This window comes from Bactrocera oleae, chromosome 6 (assembly GCF_042242935.1).
Source record: "Bactrocera oleae isolate idBacOlea1 chromosome 6, idBacOlea1, whole genome shotgun sequence".
Taxonomy (NCBI): domain Eukaryota; kingdom Metazoa; phylum Arthropoda; class Insecta; order Diptera; family Tephritidae; genus Bactrocera; species Bactrocera oleae.
Window position 1 is genome coordinate 67,149,486 of NC_091540.1, and position 20,596 is coordinate 67,170,081.

The 20,596-nt window shown below is 34.8% G+C and overlaps 1 protein-coding gene across 1 annotated transcript in view; it reads right to left on the bottom strand.

Annotated features, from left to right (window-relative positions):
* The window catches only part of Ir64a (Ionotropic receptor 64a), a 39,860-nt gene extending 22,946 nt beyond the window's left edge, over window positions 1-16,914 (bottom strand). The window contains exons 1-5 of the mRNA XM_036364261.2: window positions 16,662-16,914; window positions 13,571-14,847; window positions 8,095-8,771; window positions 5,189-5,345; window positions 1,505-1,632 (exon numbers count right to left, since the gene is read on the bottom strand). Coding sequence (XP_036220154.2) covers window positions 1,505-1,632; window positions 5,189-5,345; window positions 8,095-8,771; window positions 13,571-14,847; window positions 16,662-16,899 — 2,477 coding nt within the window. The 5' untranslated portion in view covers window positions 16,900-16,914. The remainder of the gene's footprint in view (window positions 1-1,504; window positions 1,633-5,188; window positions 5,346-8,094; window positions 8,772-13,570; window positions 14,848-16,661) is intronic.
* Window positions 16,915-20,596: the final 3,682 nt, after the last annotated feature.

Sequence of the window (20,596 nt, forward strand, 5' to 3'; positions counted from 1 at the left end):
ATGTTGTTCGACAGTTTCGGTATAATATTCTTACCCCACGTCTCGTCACCAGTAATTATGCGATGAATGAAGGGTCACCAACTACGTTCTCAAGCATTTCTTTTGCGAACGCTACTCGACGTCTATTTTGAAAAATATTAAGATCTTTTGTTACGAGTCTCGCATTGACACGCTTTATCCAGAAAGTTGAGGTGTTGAGATCCTTTGCTTTCTCTTTGATACCAACACAACGATTTTCAAACATTTTTCCTTAACTTTTTCGATGTTATCTTCATTAACAGAGGTAGATTGACGACTCGCAGGAGCTATGCTTTTGATGACTTTACGACCTTCACTTTTCTGTGGTAAAAATAGCCACACAAACCTTTCGCGTCGTAAATAAACAGTTACCAAATACGTACTAATTTACATATGGAATGATTTCAAATTAACTAAAATAACCTATCAGAAAAGACATTAAAAGGAATATATTCCGTGTTAATAATATATTAAATTAAATTCGTTTCGAACACCTAGCATTTGAGTCAGTCAATTTAAAGAATTTGAAGAACAGAAAAAAATGCACTTGTGAAACTATTATATGTTCCAATAATATTTCAAAACTCCATTTTCATCGCCAAGGATATATGATCGGTCCTATTAGTCGACCTGAGCATATTTAATCATGGCCATCTGTCTCTCTGTTTATACATTTACTAATTCCTCAGTCTTTGAGATATCGATCTGAAGTTTTACACACGTTCTTTAAGAAATGCACCAGTATTATAGCTTCGCTGCAACCGAAGTTATTTTTTTTTTTAATTTAAAATAACAAACAATCCTCAGATACTAGAAAAAACATAGGTATTTTAAGGAGTACTTTCGATCATTCGAATTAAATATTTGCTGATTTCCATATCGCAATTCAAATATAACGCTTTCAGCTATACAATAAGTATACACGAGTATATTATGTATTTGAAAATGGAAAACCGTGTTGCATAAGCAATTTTCTATCATTATCTTCTCACTCATAATACTTAACACTGGGGAAATCTTAATTTACACATGACTATCGACAAATTGTTGGCAACAGCAAAAGAGTTGTATCTAAGCTCGCCACTTATGTGAATGTGAGTGGCTGTCGAAAAAGTGAAAATGTGAAAAAGGGATAAATAAGTGTTTAGTTCGGAAAGTGACGAAGCATGTCAGAGTAATTCGTACATATTTTGCCATTTTCAATTTGTTGCCACACTCACTTTAATCAGCGCAACACACAATCAATCAAAACACTCAGGAATAAGCGAAAGAAGGGAATTTCAAATAGGGAACTATAAGTAATGAATGTACATACAAACATATACATTTGTAAAGCACTCTTTTAGATGTGTTGATGAAAATGAGGAATCTTTGAATGAGATAAAAATAAAATTTAAAAAAAATAAAATTCGTACAAAAAGTTCCCGTTTTTTTGTGCAAGACACAAACGGGAAAAGTATCGAGAAGAAAGCATTGCGTAACGAACCTGAAATTGAACAAGTCCCTTACGTTCGAGAGTAGTGCAAAATTGAAGCGATTCATTGAATCCAGATGTGTGTCGTAGTGTGCGGTTAGATAATGCTCCAGAGTATCCGTGAGATTTTTGTTCGTTACCTGCAAAATAAATACACAGTGAGTGCTGAAAATGCTATGATTCGACCACAACAATAACAAGAACATAAATATGTGAACAAATGTGGTAAAATAAATTCTTTCTCAAATATATTTGCAATAGAAACTTAGAGAAAAAGTTAAGACCAGCTGAAAATGTAACGTCTTGGGAATAATCATTTAACGTGACAAGGAAACGCACTTTTTTCGGTAAAATTAAGTTTAGAAAGTATACTTTTTCACTAAGAAAGGAGTACACATTCTCTTTAAAAACTGCAAAGAGTGTAAAGAGTAATATATGGAAAAGTTATGTTTGGGTAATTGTAAAATATTTAGATTGTCCCGAGGGTGTTATTTTATGCAATTGCACACTAAAGACGAAACAGCTTAATAGGTTTTTCATGCACACTTGCTAATGTACCAGAGTGCTCAATTACTATGCTAAACACTCTTTCTACCGAATTTAGTGTTTACATTTTAAAGGAAGTGTACATTTTTTCCCCCCATTTTTTGTGGATAGGGTATATCCAACTCATAACAGGCACTTAACTAGATTTTAATCATATTATAGCTTAACTAGAAACCACATCCATCATTAACAGCCTGAATGTAGGCAACGATTTGTTAATTGCCAAAAGCATTGCCTATAATTAGGAGTAAGTCTGCAATAGCAAAAGGGGGTTTATAAATACAATAAATAAATCAAAAATAGGCTTCGGAAGAGAATTTCAAAAATTTGCTAAGTGAACGCTACTTCGATTATTGTAGTAAAGTTATTAAGACTAGAAAAGGACTTAAGTAATGCTTGATCACCTTAGATACTCAATCAAAATACAATATATGTAGATTAGCCTATATCTAAGGACCTTAACAATTAACAAAATAATGAATAATAATAACGAAATACTGTTAGGTTAGGTTAGGAAGGCCAAAACGTAGCGCCGAATTTCAGTTGGACGGCTATGAACGTTGATTTTTCCTGATACTCAAAAACTTCTAAAAATAGATCATTCGATCCTCATAGATCGCCAAGGCGTTTTGCGCTTACCACCAATTTATTTAGGCAGTTAATATGACTCCCAAAAATTTCGCTAGGTTCGCCAAATGTACGGTTAGCGAGATATTTCAATCTCAGTTTTGCAAAACTGGGCAGTAGAGAAGAAAGTGGTGCCTAGGTAATTCCACCTCCCCATCTTTGGCAAAAAGAGTCCAACAAAGTATTCAGCTTATTGGACAGTATAGACGGTTGCAGAGCATACGGGATGTCTAAAGGGCCAGAGCTATAGCGCAAGATGACAACGGAGCATCGACTAGCTTCCAATCGGATTTAATTTGGCAAGGGAGTCTTCTAGCAAGCTCATCAGTGGTTTGCAATTCCAAACGATTCCGTTGTCCCCAACTACCCAAATATGTCTAATATGGAGGAAGTTTGATGCTTTTGCTAATTAGGTCCTTGACTGGCTTTAAGCCCACAAAGCGAGCCATTGCATCCGCTCTGCTATCGGAGTGTATATGCATTTCTCCGAAGAAAACAGAACTTCTATGAATTATAAATTTAATTATAAATAACTGGATATTAAATCAACATTAGGATCCAGAAATATTTTTGCTACTCTATTATTATATATAAAGTAAATGACTTATTCTTTGGCAAGTTGTCCCATTTATTGTGTTCCTAAGAGTAAGTGCTTTCTTTATTGACTTTTAGGGGTCGAGCATATTTACTCTAGTATTGATTCCTAATGAGTTCCTTTGAACAATATTTTGTTAGAAAAATATATCTTCACTATTCATATTACTTGCCAACTGGATGGCTTCAGCTAAGAATTCGTTATAACATTTTTTTTTCTCTTTAATAATAATTCTACTTCCAGTATAGTTGCATGGCTGAATAAAAATTACAAAAACTCTAAGCTCAAACACATGTAAACGCAAATAAATGTGCATACGTCTGTGCGCATGTACGTGTGAACACTTGAAAGGTTTTCGCCGCAGGACAATGCAAAGCACAGGAGATAAACGCACTTCCACTTGGGAAATCAAAGGACATTGTGACACCACACACACAGACCGGCACTGCGCACTCTCTATATGTGTGCACTCCCTATATACATGTATGTATATGGATAAATGTTTGCATGTAAATAGTGTCAAGTTAGCACAGGCTTAGCCGAAAGCAAATATGAGTTCCATGCTCTTTTTATCGCATTTTCATTCTAATCACACAATCACATCGCCCTCTGTCGCAATCAACTAAGCGTTTTCAAATTTGCGCTCCTCAACTTTTATTTGTTTGCTTGTTTGTTTACCTATTTGCCATTGTCCAATAGTTTACTTCTTTACACGACTCTCTCTTTTTTTACAGCACGGCACTTCAGTTTATTCCGGCTCCACACTGTTTGCGCTCTTTATCCCCATTAAATAACACATCTTCACTAAATTTTCGCCCTGCAGTCATTATTGCGTATATGTGAATACGTGAATATGCGAATTTGACTGTCTACAATCGGTAACTGTCGTAGAACTCATTACTTTGTATATAGTTGTTGAGTAGTAGTATTTAATTGAGTATAAAAATAATAATTTTGTTTTTAAATGGAAAAAAACTAAACAGAACAAGCAACCAGCTGTTGGTAGACCAAATTGTCTAAGATCCCAAAAATATTATTTCGAGTATTCCCTAACGTTAAAGTTTACTTGTGTTAACTGGCATTAGAAAAAACTGGTGGATAATAGATATCACATAAAAAATGTTTTCTTCCTTAAAATATACTCAAAGGTTTAGTATTGCCTATTTTTCGATTCATTGGGTACTAGTCACGAACACGTAAAAGATTCTATAGCAATTTGTGTAGTTCGTCATTGTTACGCCACATTTAATGCTTTATTTAATCAGTGAAGAAAAATATTTAATCATTACGCCGAAATGTAGGCTATATTTTATTGTTACTATATTTATACAATTTATTAAAATTAATTACTAGATAGCTATAAAAAGGATCTGATCCTTAACAACCACAAGAAACTCATTTCTCATAAAGACAACTCACCTAACTTCCCTTTCTATATGGTCCGACCCAGTCTCGAAACAGCACATATCTGGAACCTTTGAAAATAAACTTGGGGCTTGTCACGCCAACAAGGTCTAGATAAACGCTACAACAACACTGATTTTATACTTCCTTTTTTCATAAAATTGTAAAAATTCGCAACGCTCAAATTCTTCATTTATTTTTTACATTCAAGTCATACTGTTAAAAAAAAATTTGGTTATGGATCACATCTTATTCGTAAAAGACGTCAGAAGTTTTAAAAAGCATTCATAAAAAAATTTTGACAGAATGATTATCACGTAAACGAAAACTACGCAATATGTATTTGTGAATCTTTTTTTTCAAAAAATTAACTTAACTAGTCTCGTACTAGTGATTTCCAAGCCAGTCGAAATATTTTGCGAAAATCGGTTTCACATACCATATATTCATTACCCCCAGGCTAATTATACGTATATATGTATTTTTTATTTGTTGTATTATTTGCCATCGAGCCCACCACTTACCACAATCAAGCAACGGATGCGTGCCATCTTCATGTCCATTCGCCTTGTAATTGTGGTCCATCTACGATACCAGAGGGCAATTTGTAGACCATCATCGAGTGCGAAATATCCAATTTCCGAAATGTTCAATTGGCCGCCATATTGTAGTCCTGGATTCCTATTGTGGTCAACAAAGAAACAGCAAATAATATACTTCCATATACATATACACACATATACTGTATACAATTATACTATACATATATGAGACATACGTATGTATGTTACATTTGTATGTGTGTGCAACTAAGCGAATGGGCAAACAAATATTAGATTTTCTGTCGATTTTACGCTCGTTTTGTATTTGCGGCTAGTTTATTCGTAGATTTCCGTATTATTATTTTCACTGCCTTTTTCCTCTTTCTGTGTGTGTGTGGGTGTATATATGGTCCCTTTTTGACAGCAATATGTACGTACATATGGTACACAAACACATTTGTGTCCTTTTTGGTAAACATTTCGTGTGCCGTTGAAGTTCATTTGATTTTCTTATTTACTCTGTAGGGCACAATAGCCAAGTAACGGTGTGCATATTAGAAAATTACTTCCTTGAAAAAATTAACTCGGTCTTATTGGCTTAAAGTAAAATTTCGAAATTTGAAAAATAATGTATATCACAAGTACATGGCGATGATTTTAACATAAGTAGTTCACTATACTATTGAAATCAACTGATTTAAGCAAACAAAAAGTATTCATAACTTGACTCTGTCATTCACAAGAGATTTGGGTCTATTGTACAATAAATTATATATCAGGTAAGAATTGTAATCGTGAAAGCGCTGTCAACTAGCTATCATTCCTCAAAGTTACTTGGGAATATTTTCTGACGCGACAACAACAACAAAATCATGTTAACACTAGTTTTTCGACCAAACGTTTTTAAGAACTACCTGAAACTTATACTCATAAATGTCTTCACAAATCCTATTTCATACACTGAAAGTTTAGTTTTTAAGTAAGATCCACCATTTCAGAAGTGGAAAATGATTTTTCTCTTTTTCACTATTTCTTTTTCTCATTAATTCTTAACGTTTTCGCCATTTTTTAAATACATTCGTTAGTTTTAACATTTATAGCCAATTATTGCATCATATGAGTCTTAGGAAACCCTGTGGTTATTTTTGACAAAGCTTCCTATTAATCTGAAAACGTCGCATACCACATACATACGTAAGTACACTTAGTTTACCAAAAGACTGGAAAAAAATTTTTTTTTGAACAGTAAATCATTTACATTGGCGAAGGTAGTCAAACTGTGCTTTTGTTTGAAAGTATTTCGAAAGATTTTTTTTCTATGGAAGTTTACTATTTCATTGTTAATAAACTGTATAGTTCAAATTTGAAACGGACTGATCAATTTAAACTCAGCGGGCAACGGAATCGATAAATATTTTTTTCCCATATTGATACTAACTTTTTTATCTTCGTTTGAAGTTTAATCTCCATATGTCAACTAGTGTGTGTGTTGATTTGAATATAAATAGTATTGAATATAAAGTGCATTACCCATTCGTTCAAAATTTTGTGTTTCCAATGATATCACGACTACGGAAACGGATGTTGCAAAACTGTTTTATGAAGTCTACTTTACCACGAACACAAGTATTTGTGTAGCACAATGCATTCAGTGAAGGTTGAAAAGTCATTAATGTCGATAAGGTCTATAAAGTTAAGAAAACAGTGCATGAAAATAATTGTGTTATCATCACAGAGATAGCAGAGGATCTCAACTTCTCATATGAATCGACTTTTGGATAATATTTTGGGTATAAAGGATGTCAATGCTAGATACATACCAAAAGACCTGAGTCTTTTGCAAAAACGAAGCTTTTAACAAATATATTGAAAGTTGTATTGACGTTGGTATGCTTTTATTGGCTCAGGAGCCTCTTTTTAAGACGATAATCAAGACTTGTGTTCAAATACGTAAAAAATATTAAGCCAAATATTTGAATAAATTTTCCATAAGCAAAGAAAGTTTTCTCCAATGATATTATTATTTTATTATCAAACCAATGTTCCACATACTTTTAACTTTTTACTTTTCTGCACATATTTTATTCTATAATTACTCAGGCAAACACAAAAATTGGAAAAATAAAACCAAAAATATTGGTTTATACCATCTACTATAAATATTTTCTATCATGTAAAATTATCTGCACCACGAGATTGTTGTTTTTATAGCATTATTATTTTTTCACACTATAAGAACCTTATATATAACACATTTCCGTTAATGATCGATTTCTATATCAAAGACTAAATTTGGTTAACTTTCATGATAAAAGCGAGATATTTTAAACGCTTCCTTGCATTGTTAAGCTACAATTATTTTCAGAAAAATAAAAATAAAAAAGATTGTAAACCACGTCAAATTCAAGGCCTTCCTTCCTATATGCCGCCATAAACATTATTGTCAAAAAGCAAACTTTGGCCACGCGTAAAAAATTTCAATCAGCAAATTGAAAAACTTTCGCTTAACAGCACACACACACACAGATACACACATATGTTGCACATTTCACGTAGAAGTTTACAAAAGATTATTGTCATCAGGAAAAAGTACAAAACGCACGCGCAAACGGCAAACTGCTGCGCTGTAACGTAACATATGTTGCCAATACTCAATAAGAGGGCCGCAGCGCACAAATACGCAAACACATTCAACTTACATATATGCACGTGTATTTGAGTGAGCTCTTGTGTAGGTGGTGGTGTGTATGTGTGTGTTTATCTTCGGCAAGCAGGCATATCCTTTTTAATGAGTATATCTTACGATGTCGCCGTGCATGCCGTACGCGAACGCAAAACCAACAACCACACAAATAATACAAGTATAAAAAGCATAAAATGAAACTTACCAAACATCGTAGAGCCGGTAGTAATCCTTCCTTTGAAGTGTATTATTAGTAGCGCTTTCACTGTCAGACGTGCCGCAGCCCCTGCCATGGAGCACACCATCTCCATCACCATCGTCATCTCCATCAGTACCACCACCGCCAGCACATTTTTTGTTATCGCCAGTCGCAACGCCGTCACGTATACGCCGTGTGTGCCGCTTTGCCAATATTAACTCAGTATTTATGTTGATGTTGATTTTTTCCAGATACTTTTCAATAATCTCCATGGTGTTCTCATTATTGGCAGTCACCGGCGACGCTGCAATAGTAGCTTTTGGGCGCGGCGACGTAATCGAAGTACTACGAGTAGCAACTGTTGATGTCGCTGTCGCTGTCAACTGCTTCTGTTTCTTCTCCTCTTCCTCCTCGTTATTCCCAGGCAGCTGCTGCGTTTGAGTTTGTTCGAAAAACTTATTGCTAACGTTGTCGGCATTGTTGTTGTTGTTTCTGCTCTTATTGTTGTCGCCATCGACTGCCTCATTATTCGGATGTGCGCTTGTTCGCTTGCAATTCTTATTATTGTTGTTGTCGTTGTGATCGTTGTCAGCGATGTCATCGTTGTCAGCATTCCGATTAAATGTATAATCCTCAATCAACAGCCAATGATAGGTTGCATTGAACAATGCTTTATTCGATGCCTTGGCATTCGTACGTTCATCCGCGTACGTGTGTGTATGTATTTATGTGGGAGTTGCTCGGCGTAACAATGAAGCGTTCATTTGTATGTAAGTGGAAGTGAGAAAGTGAAAAAGTTAGTCCAACGTTTCAAATGAGATTTTGAATATTTATTTTACGCTACTCTTCCACTTCTCTTTTGAGCATAGTTAAAGCACCGGTAGTCACAAAGTAGGCGAAGTCAAAAGAAAATTTAAGAAATTACAAACAAAAATAATAAAATTGATTTCCTAGAAAATATCTATGAAAGTGAGTCAGTAGCCTCAGCTATTTATACCCTGAAAACGGTACATTAAATTCACCTCGCAGTTTGTAACAGTTTGTTGTCAATATATATACTCTTATATACATAAGTGATCAGCGTGATGAGCTGTTCGTCTATCCCTCTGTCTGTATGTACGCAAACTGATCTCTAAGTTTTTGAGTTTTTGATTTGAAATTTTGCACACGTTCTTTTCTCCTCACGAAGCTGCTCATTTGTCGGAAGCGGCGATATCGGGCCACTATATCATATAGCTGCCATTCAAACTGAACGATCAAAATTAAGTTGTTTTATGGCAAACACGAAATTTGTTAGAGATTACTTTTCAAGCCAACTATGCAATGTAGGTAGGTAGAGTAGACGACGCACCTAGGCCTATAGGAGGCGTGATACCACCGGGACTAATGTTCTCTCACTCTAATGTCTCCTCTCTGATTCAAACTGTGCTTCTGATGAAGTTCATCAGTATAAATAGTTTTATATGAGCAACTTCCGATACGTCGTCAAGGAACCCTCGACCGATAGTTGTAATTATTTTCCTGTCTTGAGCTTTTCATTCGCATAAAAGATGTTTTACAGTCTACAATTATGCAATCTCTGAACAAATTTTTGAATCGAGCCACTATATCATATAGCTGCCATTTAAACTGACCGCTCGTAATTGCATTCTTGTAAGGAATCTTTTGCATTTGTGAAGGGTATTGTAGCTTCAGTGCAACCGAAGTTAACGTTTTATTTTATTTGTTGTTTTTATTTCTATTTATTGCTACTTATTGTTATTCACAAAAGTATACTTGTATATTATAAATACAAAAAAAAATATATATAAAAATCTCAACAAAAACATCTTTACTCTAACAATCTGCAACAGTCAATAGTATTCCAAGCTGATTCATTTACTACCATGCGCTTTGTGCTCTCTTTTTTCCCATCTCTCTGTTCTTTTCTCACAACACATCAATAAGCATGGATAATTGCATAGATTTGCTTGTAAGTCGTGATTTCGTTTTTGCTCTTGTTAGCGCTGATTTACCGCTCCTTAGCGGCCAAACAGCCATTGGCGATTGATGTATCAAGATTTAAGTTTTTTTTTTGTGCAATTTATTTAGAATTATTTTATTAGCTTTTCTTTCTTTCATTTAGTACATACTGCTTTGCTTTCTACTTATATAGGTATAAGAGATAATTCTAGTTCGACGTTACAGATGAAGCTTTCTCAGTAAAAGATGTTTCTGAGTAAGAATTTTCTATTTCCGTTTTCGAAACACAATTTTTCGTTCTGTCTAAACTATTCTAAAAGACTTACACATACATATTTACAGATAGCTTCTGATTAGGGTGTAAATGCTTGAAAAGCCACTCCGCGATTATATACACTAATTTTTTCATGAATTAGACACTGGAATCCTCAGTCTTTAGGTATAGTTAAGGATCCACATCCCCGTATCAGAAAATTGTAAAAATGTTGCAAAAATTTCTACAAATAAGCTACTTAATTGTTCAGATTCATCTCTAATATTTAACACAATTCAACAATCAAATCACCATAGTATATAGCTACCATATAAACTGATCGATCAAAATCAAGATGCAAATCCTTTTACACCCTTTTATGCTATAAGAAGTGCACCTGTAGAGGAAGATGGGCTTCAGTGCAACCGAAGTTAACATGTTTTCTTCCTTTTTTTCGCGATTTTATATAACAAAAATAGTCTCACAAATTACTCCATTCACATTCAACAATGAAATTTACTTTACCTGAAGTAAAACGTGTTCCCTCAATTAAAAATAGCCACCCAATTGAAAATAAAGCCACAATTGATGTGGCTCTAATTTTCAAATATCCGGCAGCTTTTCCATTCACAAACAACAAATTTAATAAAATATATGTATTTGCGAATTTTAATGCTAATTGAATTGAATAGCTAATGTGTGGCGGCTTACAATCAATTTAAACTAAAAGCTCAAACCGTAAAATTACACCTAACATCAAATTGTAAAGGCGTAAACACACACACATGCATACGGGCGAATTTGTATTTAGTGGGGCGATGAATTTTCAAATAGCCGACATGGCAAATGTGTGGAGTAATAAGCATTAACAGTTGCAAAATAACAACAAATCGACAGCAAATCGAATACAAAGTGCATAACAAACATAAATGGCATTGGCCAAATGTCCAATTTTACACACGTGCCCACACACGCACACAGACGTGGGTACTTATTAGTGGCGATTCCTGTAGCGCGCTTTCGATATAGAACCGCAAGCAAATTTCCGAAAAACAGTTGAATGGCCCGCAGTTAAACTATATTTTGTTGTAGCTATGTATATCTAAGCGAATATAGTTATTTAAATACATTTGGCGGTAATCGCAGGGAGTGGCAGGCGGCAGACGGACAAAGCACGAATAAATATGCACATTTCAGCATGCGTGGGTGAAATGCATACGATATTAATACTAAATGTCATGTGGATACATGTAGTTTTAATTCAAAAATTCAATTTAACCGTGCAGTTATAATCTGTTTAATGCAACCGGCTTCAAATCATATTGGATGTTATCTACAATACATCAAATCAAATTGGATGTTATCTTTCAAGATTTTCTATTTTAAATAATTTTATTATCTAATGTTATTTATAGTTTATGCTCATAATATATTTCGCATATCAATATTTCAGAAAACTGCAACAAAAATGTTTGGTAAAAATTAAGTAAGACATAAAGTGATTAACATAAAAATGATTGAATAATTAAATAATTCTTTTGCTTCAAATTTCGCTGTAAGAGTGTTAATTTACCTAACATAATTAAGACGCTTTTGTGTCATAATCAGTAATATTTTATTTTTTTAAAGGATAATATAAGGGTTAAGCCTATAAGCGAAATAAACAAGGAAATGGTATTCGTATTTTCTACAGATCATTGGGTCAAAAAAATGCATGCCTCGAAAAATGTGTATGTGGATGTTATTCTCATTATTTTTATACCCGGAACAGAGTATATTAAGCTTACCACGAAGAATGTAACACCCAGAAGAAAATGTCGGAGAGCCTATAAAGTATATACCATATATAAATTATATGTCTGTAAATATTCTCAGTTTTGCAAATATCGATCAAAAACTTTGCTACAATCTCCGAACAAATTGTTCTGATATAAGTACTATAACATATAAATGCCATACAAACTGATCAATCAAAATCTAGATAAAGATCTGTTTATACCCTTTTACGCTATAAAAAATGCAGCTGCGAAGGATATTATAGCTTCAGTGCAGCCGAAGTTAATATGTTTTCTTCTTTCTGTTGGTTCTAAGCTATTTTCATAAATGGCATCTGGTTTGTTAAACCCTACTACGGTGACAGCCGTATTTCTATTCTCTATATACGGTTGACCCTATACTGTTGTTACAGCAGACCCAACTTCAACTATTTCTATTAAAAACCTCATAGAAATATCCACCCTTACAACAGTTCCTCTATACAAACTTATATTTTTACTTCTCTTGTACATACAGGTGAACCATGGCGTATACGTAACATTTATATGAAATGTTGCACTAATCTTACTCTTTAAATAGCTTCTTATTATATGTGGCTGCATTCAAAAGTTAACTTTTAACTACGCGAAAATAGTTTAGATGCGCCTAGAAGTAAAATATACTTCAAGACAAAGCGTGTATTTTGTTATAAGGCGTTTTCTAAAGACTCAGCTTCTGAGTGTTATGTTAGCTGTCGAAGTAAATACAACTGTTTGATATTTATGTTCAGTATGTTTTAACGAGTAAAAAATTAGGAAATTTATTCCAAAATTACTACTGCTATGCTTACTAAACTCCTAAACCGCAGTCCCATAAGACAAAAATTCTGAAACCCAAAATGCCAAACAATTTACAAACATAAAGGAAATAACCATGCCTTAACGTCAAAAGAATTCAAATATAAGGGATTATTGTAGTTTTTAGTTACCTGCTATGTAATTATATTTGGCGACATGAGGCTAAACTTCACAAAATTTGCTTCCATAAATATTTAGTAATATAGAGTGCAGATGTGCTTTGTTTAACGGTAAACGTGTCATTTAGAAAATTTTTGAGACTTTTGACAGTGCCACTTATATGTGCCACAGATTAAAAACCTATGAGCTAGTGCACATTTTATTAAAAAAAAAATAATAACTTGACAAAAAAATTAATTTACAAAGATTTTCACGCAAAAAAATTAATATAAAGTATTTGATAATATTTTTTAAACCAAAAGGAGATTGATATGACTACAATTCATACACAAATATTAATACTCTGCTGCAAATACTATTTTAGGAGCAAGAGAATAGGAGATTCAAGGTACTACACGGCGTATACGCCACCGTATTTAAAAATTCGCTATTCAGCCGGCCACAAGTAGCTTAAAAACACACACCACTCTCACTCTTACCTATCTCATACATTTTTGCCAAATGGCACTTTATCGTTTTTCCGCATTCCACTTACCATTTCGAGCAGCCGACGACTCGCTGCACCGCATGCCAAATTCAGCGCCACCACCTGACGGCTGCCATCGTCGCGCAACACTTGTGCCAGCCAATTTGCATTCGCGTACGCATTGCGTGCGCCGGCATTACCTGCTGCTGATCGACCATAACCACCAGCAATGGCAAATCCACCGCCAAATGTGCGTTGCACATTCCAATTGTAGCGTTGGTTGTTTTTGCTATTTTTGTTATTGGCAGCGGTTGGACGTTTATTGATTAATTGATCGATATGTACAACTTTAATTAAAATGTCCAACGGTGCGGTGGTGGCGGTGGCGGCGGAGCCTTCACTGGTTGCACGACTGGCACGGTTGTTTCCTTTTCCGCTCTGCGTCACATTTCCGTTATACAGCACCGCAGTGGGCGAACGTTTGCCGCGCGTATTTCCGTTGCTTCGTGCTGTTCGTGTATTTGTTTCGACAGCTTTAGATAAGGCTACTCTGTGCGCTGTTGTTGTGCTCGGTATATTTGCTGGCTCACTTTTGCGCTGTGTTGCCACCTTGTCAGCGCTGGCTTTTCTCGCCATTGCTGCGTCGGCATCTGACCCCATTTTATCCACTACCTTGCTAGTGCCATACATACGCTGCAACATCGCCAGCGTCTGCATATTTAAGTACGTCATTTGTTCGCCGAAAGTGTTGCCGGTCCCCTCGTGGCCGCGCGCGCCACGCAACCAGCGGCAGGTGAAGTACGTGACACGCGGTATGTGCTTATATTTAATTGCAAATTCATAAATTAACTGCTGATGCAACGCGGCTGTCACATCCACCGGTGGTTCGCATGCGTCCGTCTGGGTTTCGCGCGCACCTCCCACGCCCTCTGCTGTGTTTTCTGCAGAATTTTGCTGGTCTCCAGTTTGTGGTGTGACTGCTGCTACCGTTTTGGTGGCACTTTCTGCATGTGCTGCTGCAAATATTGTTGTTGGTGTTGTTGTGGCTGCTATAATTTTTCTGTCAACAACCTTTGGTCGCTTGCCATTTTCATTTCCATTATTTTTCACATTTTCGTACTCATTAATTTCGACGCTGTTATTCATAGTTGTTGCCCCGCTGTTGGTGTCATATATTGTTGTTGTTGTTTCAGTTGGTATTTCAGTTGTTTGTTGGGTCATCATGCGTTTTGTATCGGCCGCACCTGTCATTACTGCGTTCAGCGTTGTGAACTCATACTTTGCTGGTGCATTTAGCACTCCCGACTCACCTTCGGCCGCTTTCGTTGCATCTCGTTTGTACAACACTGTACAGCAAAAATAATATTTTAGAAATTTAAAATTTTGCTAAAATAAGCCAAAATAAATTTTTGTTAACCCAATTGATAAAATGTTTATAGAAAAAATTAAGTGCTCAAAATTGAGAAGATTTGAGGAAACATTATTCGAACATACTATTTAAAATATAGTACATTCTACACATACAATGATAAAGCTCTTTTCTTTCTAACAACGTTTAGATGACGATGACGTAATCGAGGTTTTAGTACCGAAACTTTCCGATGCGTTAAACGAATAACTGCACTTCATTTGCGAAGAACTATCGGAAAAAAATAAGTATATATATGAGAACATTCTACAAAATACAACAAAAGCATGTACGTTTTTACCAAATATGCTTCCGTTATACAAGAGTTAAGTAATAGGGAAGTAAAAAACTGACAATACCGAAAGGTTTAAACCAAAAAAAATATGTCTCGATAAAAACGTAGAAAGACCCGTCCGTACTTCTAGAAAAAAATCTATACTCAAATATTTCAGTATCAGTACAGGCAATCCCGAAACATCGAGAAATCCCGAAAAGTAGATATATGTATGTAGTACATATTTTTAAAAAAGGTATGCCAAAACCTTAAGAAATTGATAAAGCATTGAAAAATACAATATAATACGATTTTAAAAAATTTATAATATTAGAAAAAATGATTTTGCTTTAAATTCATTTTTTTCATTTTTATTCAAAAATTCGGAATTTTAAGATTGAGAACGAATCATTACAACCTTTTGGTAATATGTGCAATATTTTTTTAAAATGTATGTAATATAGTTTTTTCGTTATCATTTACTTTTGCATCTCAAAGCAAAGCTATTTAAAAATTCGAAATTTCATACTAGGATATTATACGATGTTATACGAAATACGAAATATTTTGAAATTATAAAATCGGCTATAGTGGTATCAATAAGCCCACGTGAATGGCTTGAAAAACTGATATAAAAAATGTTTTACTTCATACAGGCCCAATCATAAGACGTATACATACTTGTAAATATTACGAAAATTCAAAAAACCTTTTCGATCACCTTAATAGTCCTTAAAATGTATATTTATACAACATAACATTGAATTTTGACTTCCTTTGAATCTGAACACTTGGAGATTTAGAAAAAAAAAACTTCGGGATTCCAAAATGTTTTCGGGACTAAACCCATAGTATACTTTATACAGCAAGGAATGATGTTCTAACAGAGGTTAGAGGTTATTATTTGGTTTTCCAGAGTGACTACATATATATAATAGAGAAATCCTATTCAGATATGGACATATCGTAATAGTATTAATTAAGCTGAAATAATTAACTTTTAAATTTTTTTTAAGAAATTACAAGCTTTCGTAAATCGTTATTTATGCACTGTGTATTTTTATAGCCTGAAGAGGGTTAGCTTTCTCCGTTAGTTTGTCTGTATATACGCGATCTACTCCCTCGGTTTTTGCGTTAACGTTCCGAAATTGTGCACACTTCCCTTACTCCCCAAGAAGCTGCTCATTAGCCATACAAATTGAACGATCAAACTCAAGTCCTTGTAAGGAACATTTTTTTATTTAATAATGTATCTCCGTGAAATATAATAAAGATTATTGTCCAAAGCAACAATCTCCAAATATATTGTTTAGATCAGACCACTAAAGCATATATACGCTGCCATGCAAACTGGCCGAGCAAAATCAAGAAAAACATCTGTTTATACCTTTTGAAAAATGCACCTATGAAGTATATTACAGCTTTAACGTGTAATGTAAAAAACTTTAACTTTGCATTAATTGCACTTGCTTGCTCACCATGCACCGAACGGCGTTCGTCAGCCACATCGAATGGCGCAACACCATTGTAGACCTCATCCCACTCGCTGACAATCGCTTCCACATCCTCACTGTCATCTACAACATTAATCTCCAGCTGCTCGTGCAAATTACTCTTGTTGTTGTTATTATACACAGCTTGATTGCTATGGCGTGCCGCGGCAACACACTCACGCCTGCACCATATTGTTGTCCATATTAAAATTAACAATGCCATTTTTATTTTGTTATTAAAACATTCCGGCGTACGTGTCAACACACACCGCCAACACCGCGGCGCCCGTGGAGTAGTCGATGTCCTTTGCATATTCGGCATGCCCATTTTCACTGCATTCTTATGCGCTGCCTTTGCTATTTTTTTTTTGCTCTTTTAAAAATTTCATAAATTATGCCGTTGCATAAATAAATTCCACAATGCCACAAATTAAACAGCAGCGAAAGCATAAAAATGTGCAAAGAACTTTATTATTAAAAAATATATAAACATGTTTATGTAAGATGTGTGTGAGGGTTTTTGTTGCACAAAATTTTCTTGCAACTTTTTTTTATGACACAAGCCACGAACTCGCGTCTGTTTGTGCAACTTCACTTACTTGACTGCCACAATTTGCTTGGCGGCTTAATGCGCGCTTTTATAGCGGAAATATTGTGGTCGCCATAAGTGGCTCATCACACAGCAACAACAACTGAAAGCACTTCCCCTCAACTGGTTCAGCGTCGAGAGTGACCATTTAATGTTTTTTAAGCAGCCTTCCGAAAGGCAATTAATGAGTTTGGGAGAATAACCAGCGAAAAATTACCACAACGAGCAGCAAACAGCGCTCACAAGTTGCACAAATGCGTTTATAGCCACATGTTCTATATATGTGTATGTGCATGGAAATGCCATAACCAAGACGCCATTTGCTCTTCGATTCTTCTCTTAACGGTCTTTTATTATTAATAGCACAGCGGTAACAATCAATTTTTATGTTAATGTCATTTTTCGCTTGCCCCGAGTCACAGTGATTGAAACGCACACATACATACGCATATACATCGACTTTAGCCTGCCTTTGTTGTCAATTGCTATGAAAGACATATGAATTGTTTGTTGTAATTCGCTTTGTTCACGTTTATTGATAGCCACGAAGTACACGTAAAATAAAAAGCAGCATAATCTACTTACATTTACTGAAAATTTTACGTGTCGTTGCCTTATTTCTGGCGCGGAAAGAACTCATAAATTGCAATAACAAAGTGTTAAAATGACGGTCGAGAAAATAAGCATTATAGAGTTAATAACAATAACAATAACAAATTTTAAGCTTACACATGAGCCTCGCGCCTCAGAAAATGGAGAATGTAAAAAAATTCAAGGATGCAGCCCCAGCAACTGAAGATTCCTAAGGGGCATTTTTACCTTTTTTGTGTACGGAGTCGACCGATTTTACCATCCTACTTTTTGGGTTGGTCGAACAAGTGTACGTAGGTAGGTAGGAGCAGTCTGGGCTCAATTAGCGCTGGATGCATCGCTGGATCTTGCTATCTCGTTTGATCTTTGCTTAAACCATTTGGTGCTCTCAATGAAACTACTTATATCCTATGCATTTTGTGGACAGTCATTCAAGGTTTGGTGCCTGATGTGTTCCAAGTATTCTGTATCTGGTATTGTGTTAGAGCTGGGCATAAGCAAAGTAAGTAGAAATTGTTTTCCTTATTCCCTTCTAGCTAGAAGCTGAGGCCAATATTGTTACAGGGCAAACCCAATATCAGTATATGTTCTTCAAAAAGCCAAGCGCCCGTTATAGTAGCTGCAAGTTTGTAAATACTATACCTGGACCTATGTAATAAGTCCTTAGTTCTAGTCTTATCATAGTTGGGCTATATTTTCTTTGTTATCTTGAAGTTGTTTATTGATTTCCATCTGTTCTGAGATATTTGTTCAAAATGAGTAAAGACCTCCCTTTTTATCATTCCCAGCGGGCATTGTACAAACTCCACCTCGGATTCGTCTAAAGAAGCGTCTGGCTTGAAAGACGCTTTCTGAGTTTGGTAGTCGGATAGAGAGAGAGATTTCCATATCATTGGAGTATACACTCGCACCTACTCCGCAGTCCACTTTGGACCAGTCGGTATAGATCGAGGTTGTATCATCCTCCCCTACTAAACTTCTTCTCTAATCACGTCTAGAGGGATCCTTGCCCGAGGATGTAGTTCAATTTACTTAAGTCTAGCTGGTTCAGGATGGCGCTATTGACCATTATCTTTCCTGCTTATTTTTATAGCAGAACTTGCTGCTACTTTCCGAGTAAAGATGCCTATGAGCAGCTGATACATGAGTATATTGAGCGCATCCGTCGGACATGACTTAATAGCCCCGGTGACCCCTATTTCCTGATATTATATAGTTTCGTTAATGCTGGTCACCAAACCAGTGCGACACATGTCAGAATTGGTGTAATGACGGACGTATATATTCACTAGGGTGGGGGTTTTTTCGCTTAGCCTGGGAGTAAAATCTGTAGATTATAAAATAAGAAAATTTTTGGAAAAAAAAATTTTAACATCTAGAGGCGGCGCACTCAGTTTTAAAGTAAAACTTCTAGTTAAAAAAATAAGAAAATTTTTGGAAAAAAAATTTCTAATCTAGAGGCGGCGCACTCAATTTTAAAGTAAACCTTCTAGTTTTATTTCGTAAAAAATTTTTGATAAGTGTCCTAGAAAAGAGAGTTAGGCCTCAGGCTAAGCAAAAAAATAAAAATAAAAATTTTTGCTCCATCCTAATATCCACATAACTATATTGGGTTTACGGCTTTTATAGCTATCAATCCGTTCTTAACGGATCCAGAAGTATAATTTGAATAGATAATGATATGATAAAAATAAAGATACAGATAAATATAAATATAAAGATGATGACAAAGATGAAGATAAAGTTAAAGATAAAGATAAAGATAAAGATAAAGATGAATATAAAGATAAAGATATAGTTATAGATAAGTATAAAAATAAACTTATTGATAAATATAAAAAAATTAAATAAAGCTAAAAAAACTATACACATTTACTTTTCTCACTGTACTCGCGTTCCCCAAAAAATATGACAACGTTCTATTGAAACTAATATTTCAATTATGCTGTCAAAGTAAAGACATTTGTTGTTAATCAAACTCTTCTTCAATTGTTCAAAATTGTGAATAAGGCGTGTATAGCAGTAAACTCATTGTTCGGTCAGCGTTTACGATGTTGCACTATAGGAATTCATTGAAAATGACATAAAGTATTGAATTCCACTGAATAAGTAACGGAAATTGATATAAGATGCACTTATACACATACACATAAACATACCAATCGTATCCGCTCAATAAGACGTTTCAGTGGACTTTCAAATTTCAATTTTTTGCAAAATAATTTATGGCTGTCACATTGCAGCATTCCTATATCAAAAGTTGTGACATGTGTCAATATTTACGGTAATCAAATTGCAGCTCAATGCCAAGTCTGTGACGTTAAACTCGTAAATAAATTAAGTAGATGCATAAAAAGCAGAAATCACAAAAGTGAAAATAAAGCATGACATGGTTTAAGCTAAAAAAAAAATAATTTAAAAATATGACGCAAAAACAAAATTTAATTAAAAACCAAAACCGAAAAGAAAATGTGAAAATCATAGAAGTTTTAATTATGTACACATTCAGACAGGTATTTTGGTATTGTGTGTTAAAGCAAGTGAAGCGATGAAAATGAAATGAATATGTTGAAGAATTTGTTAATACACAGTTTGTGTTTTATTTACTGAAATATTAAAAGAAGAAGAAGAAATGGCATGCATATTAAATACACTTCGAGACACACATGAACTTGTATGTGAATTTTTAGTCATAACAGCACAGAAAATGTGTCATATGAAAACTTGAATGTAAAATGCA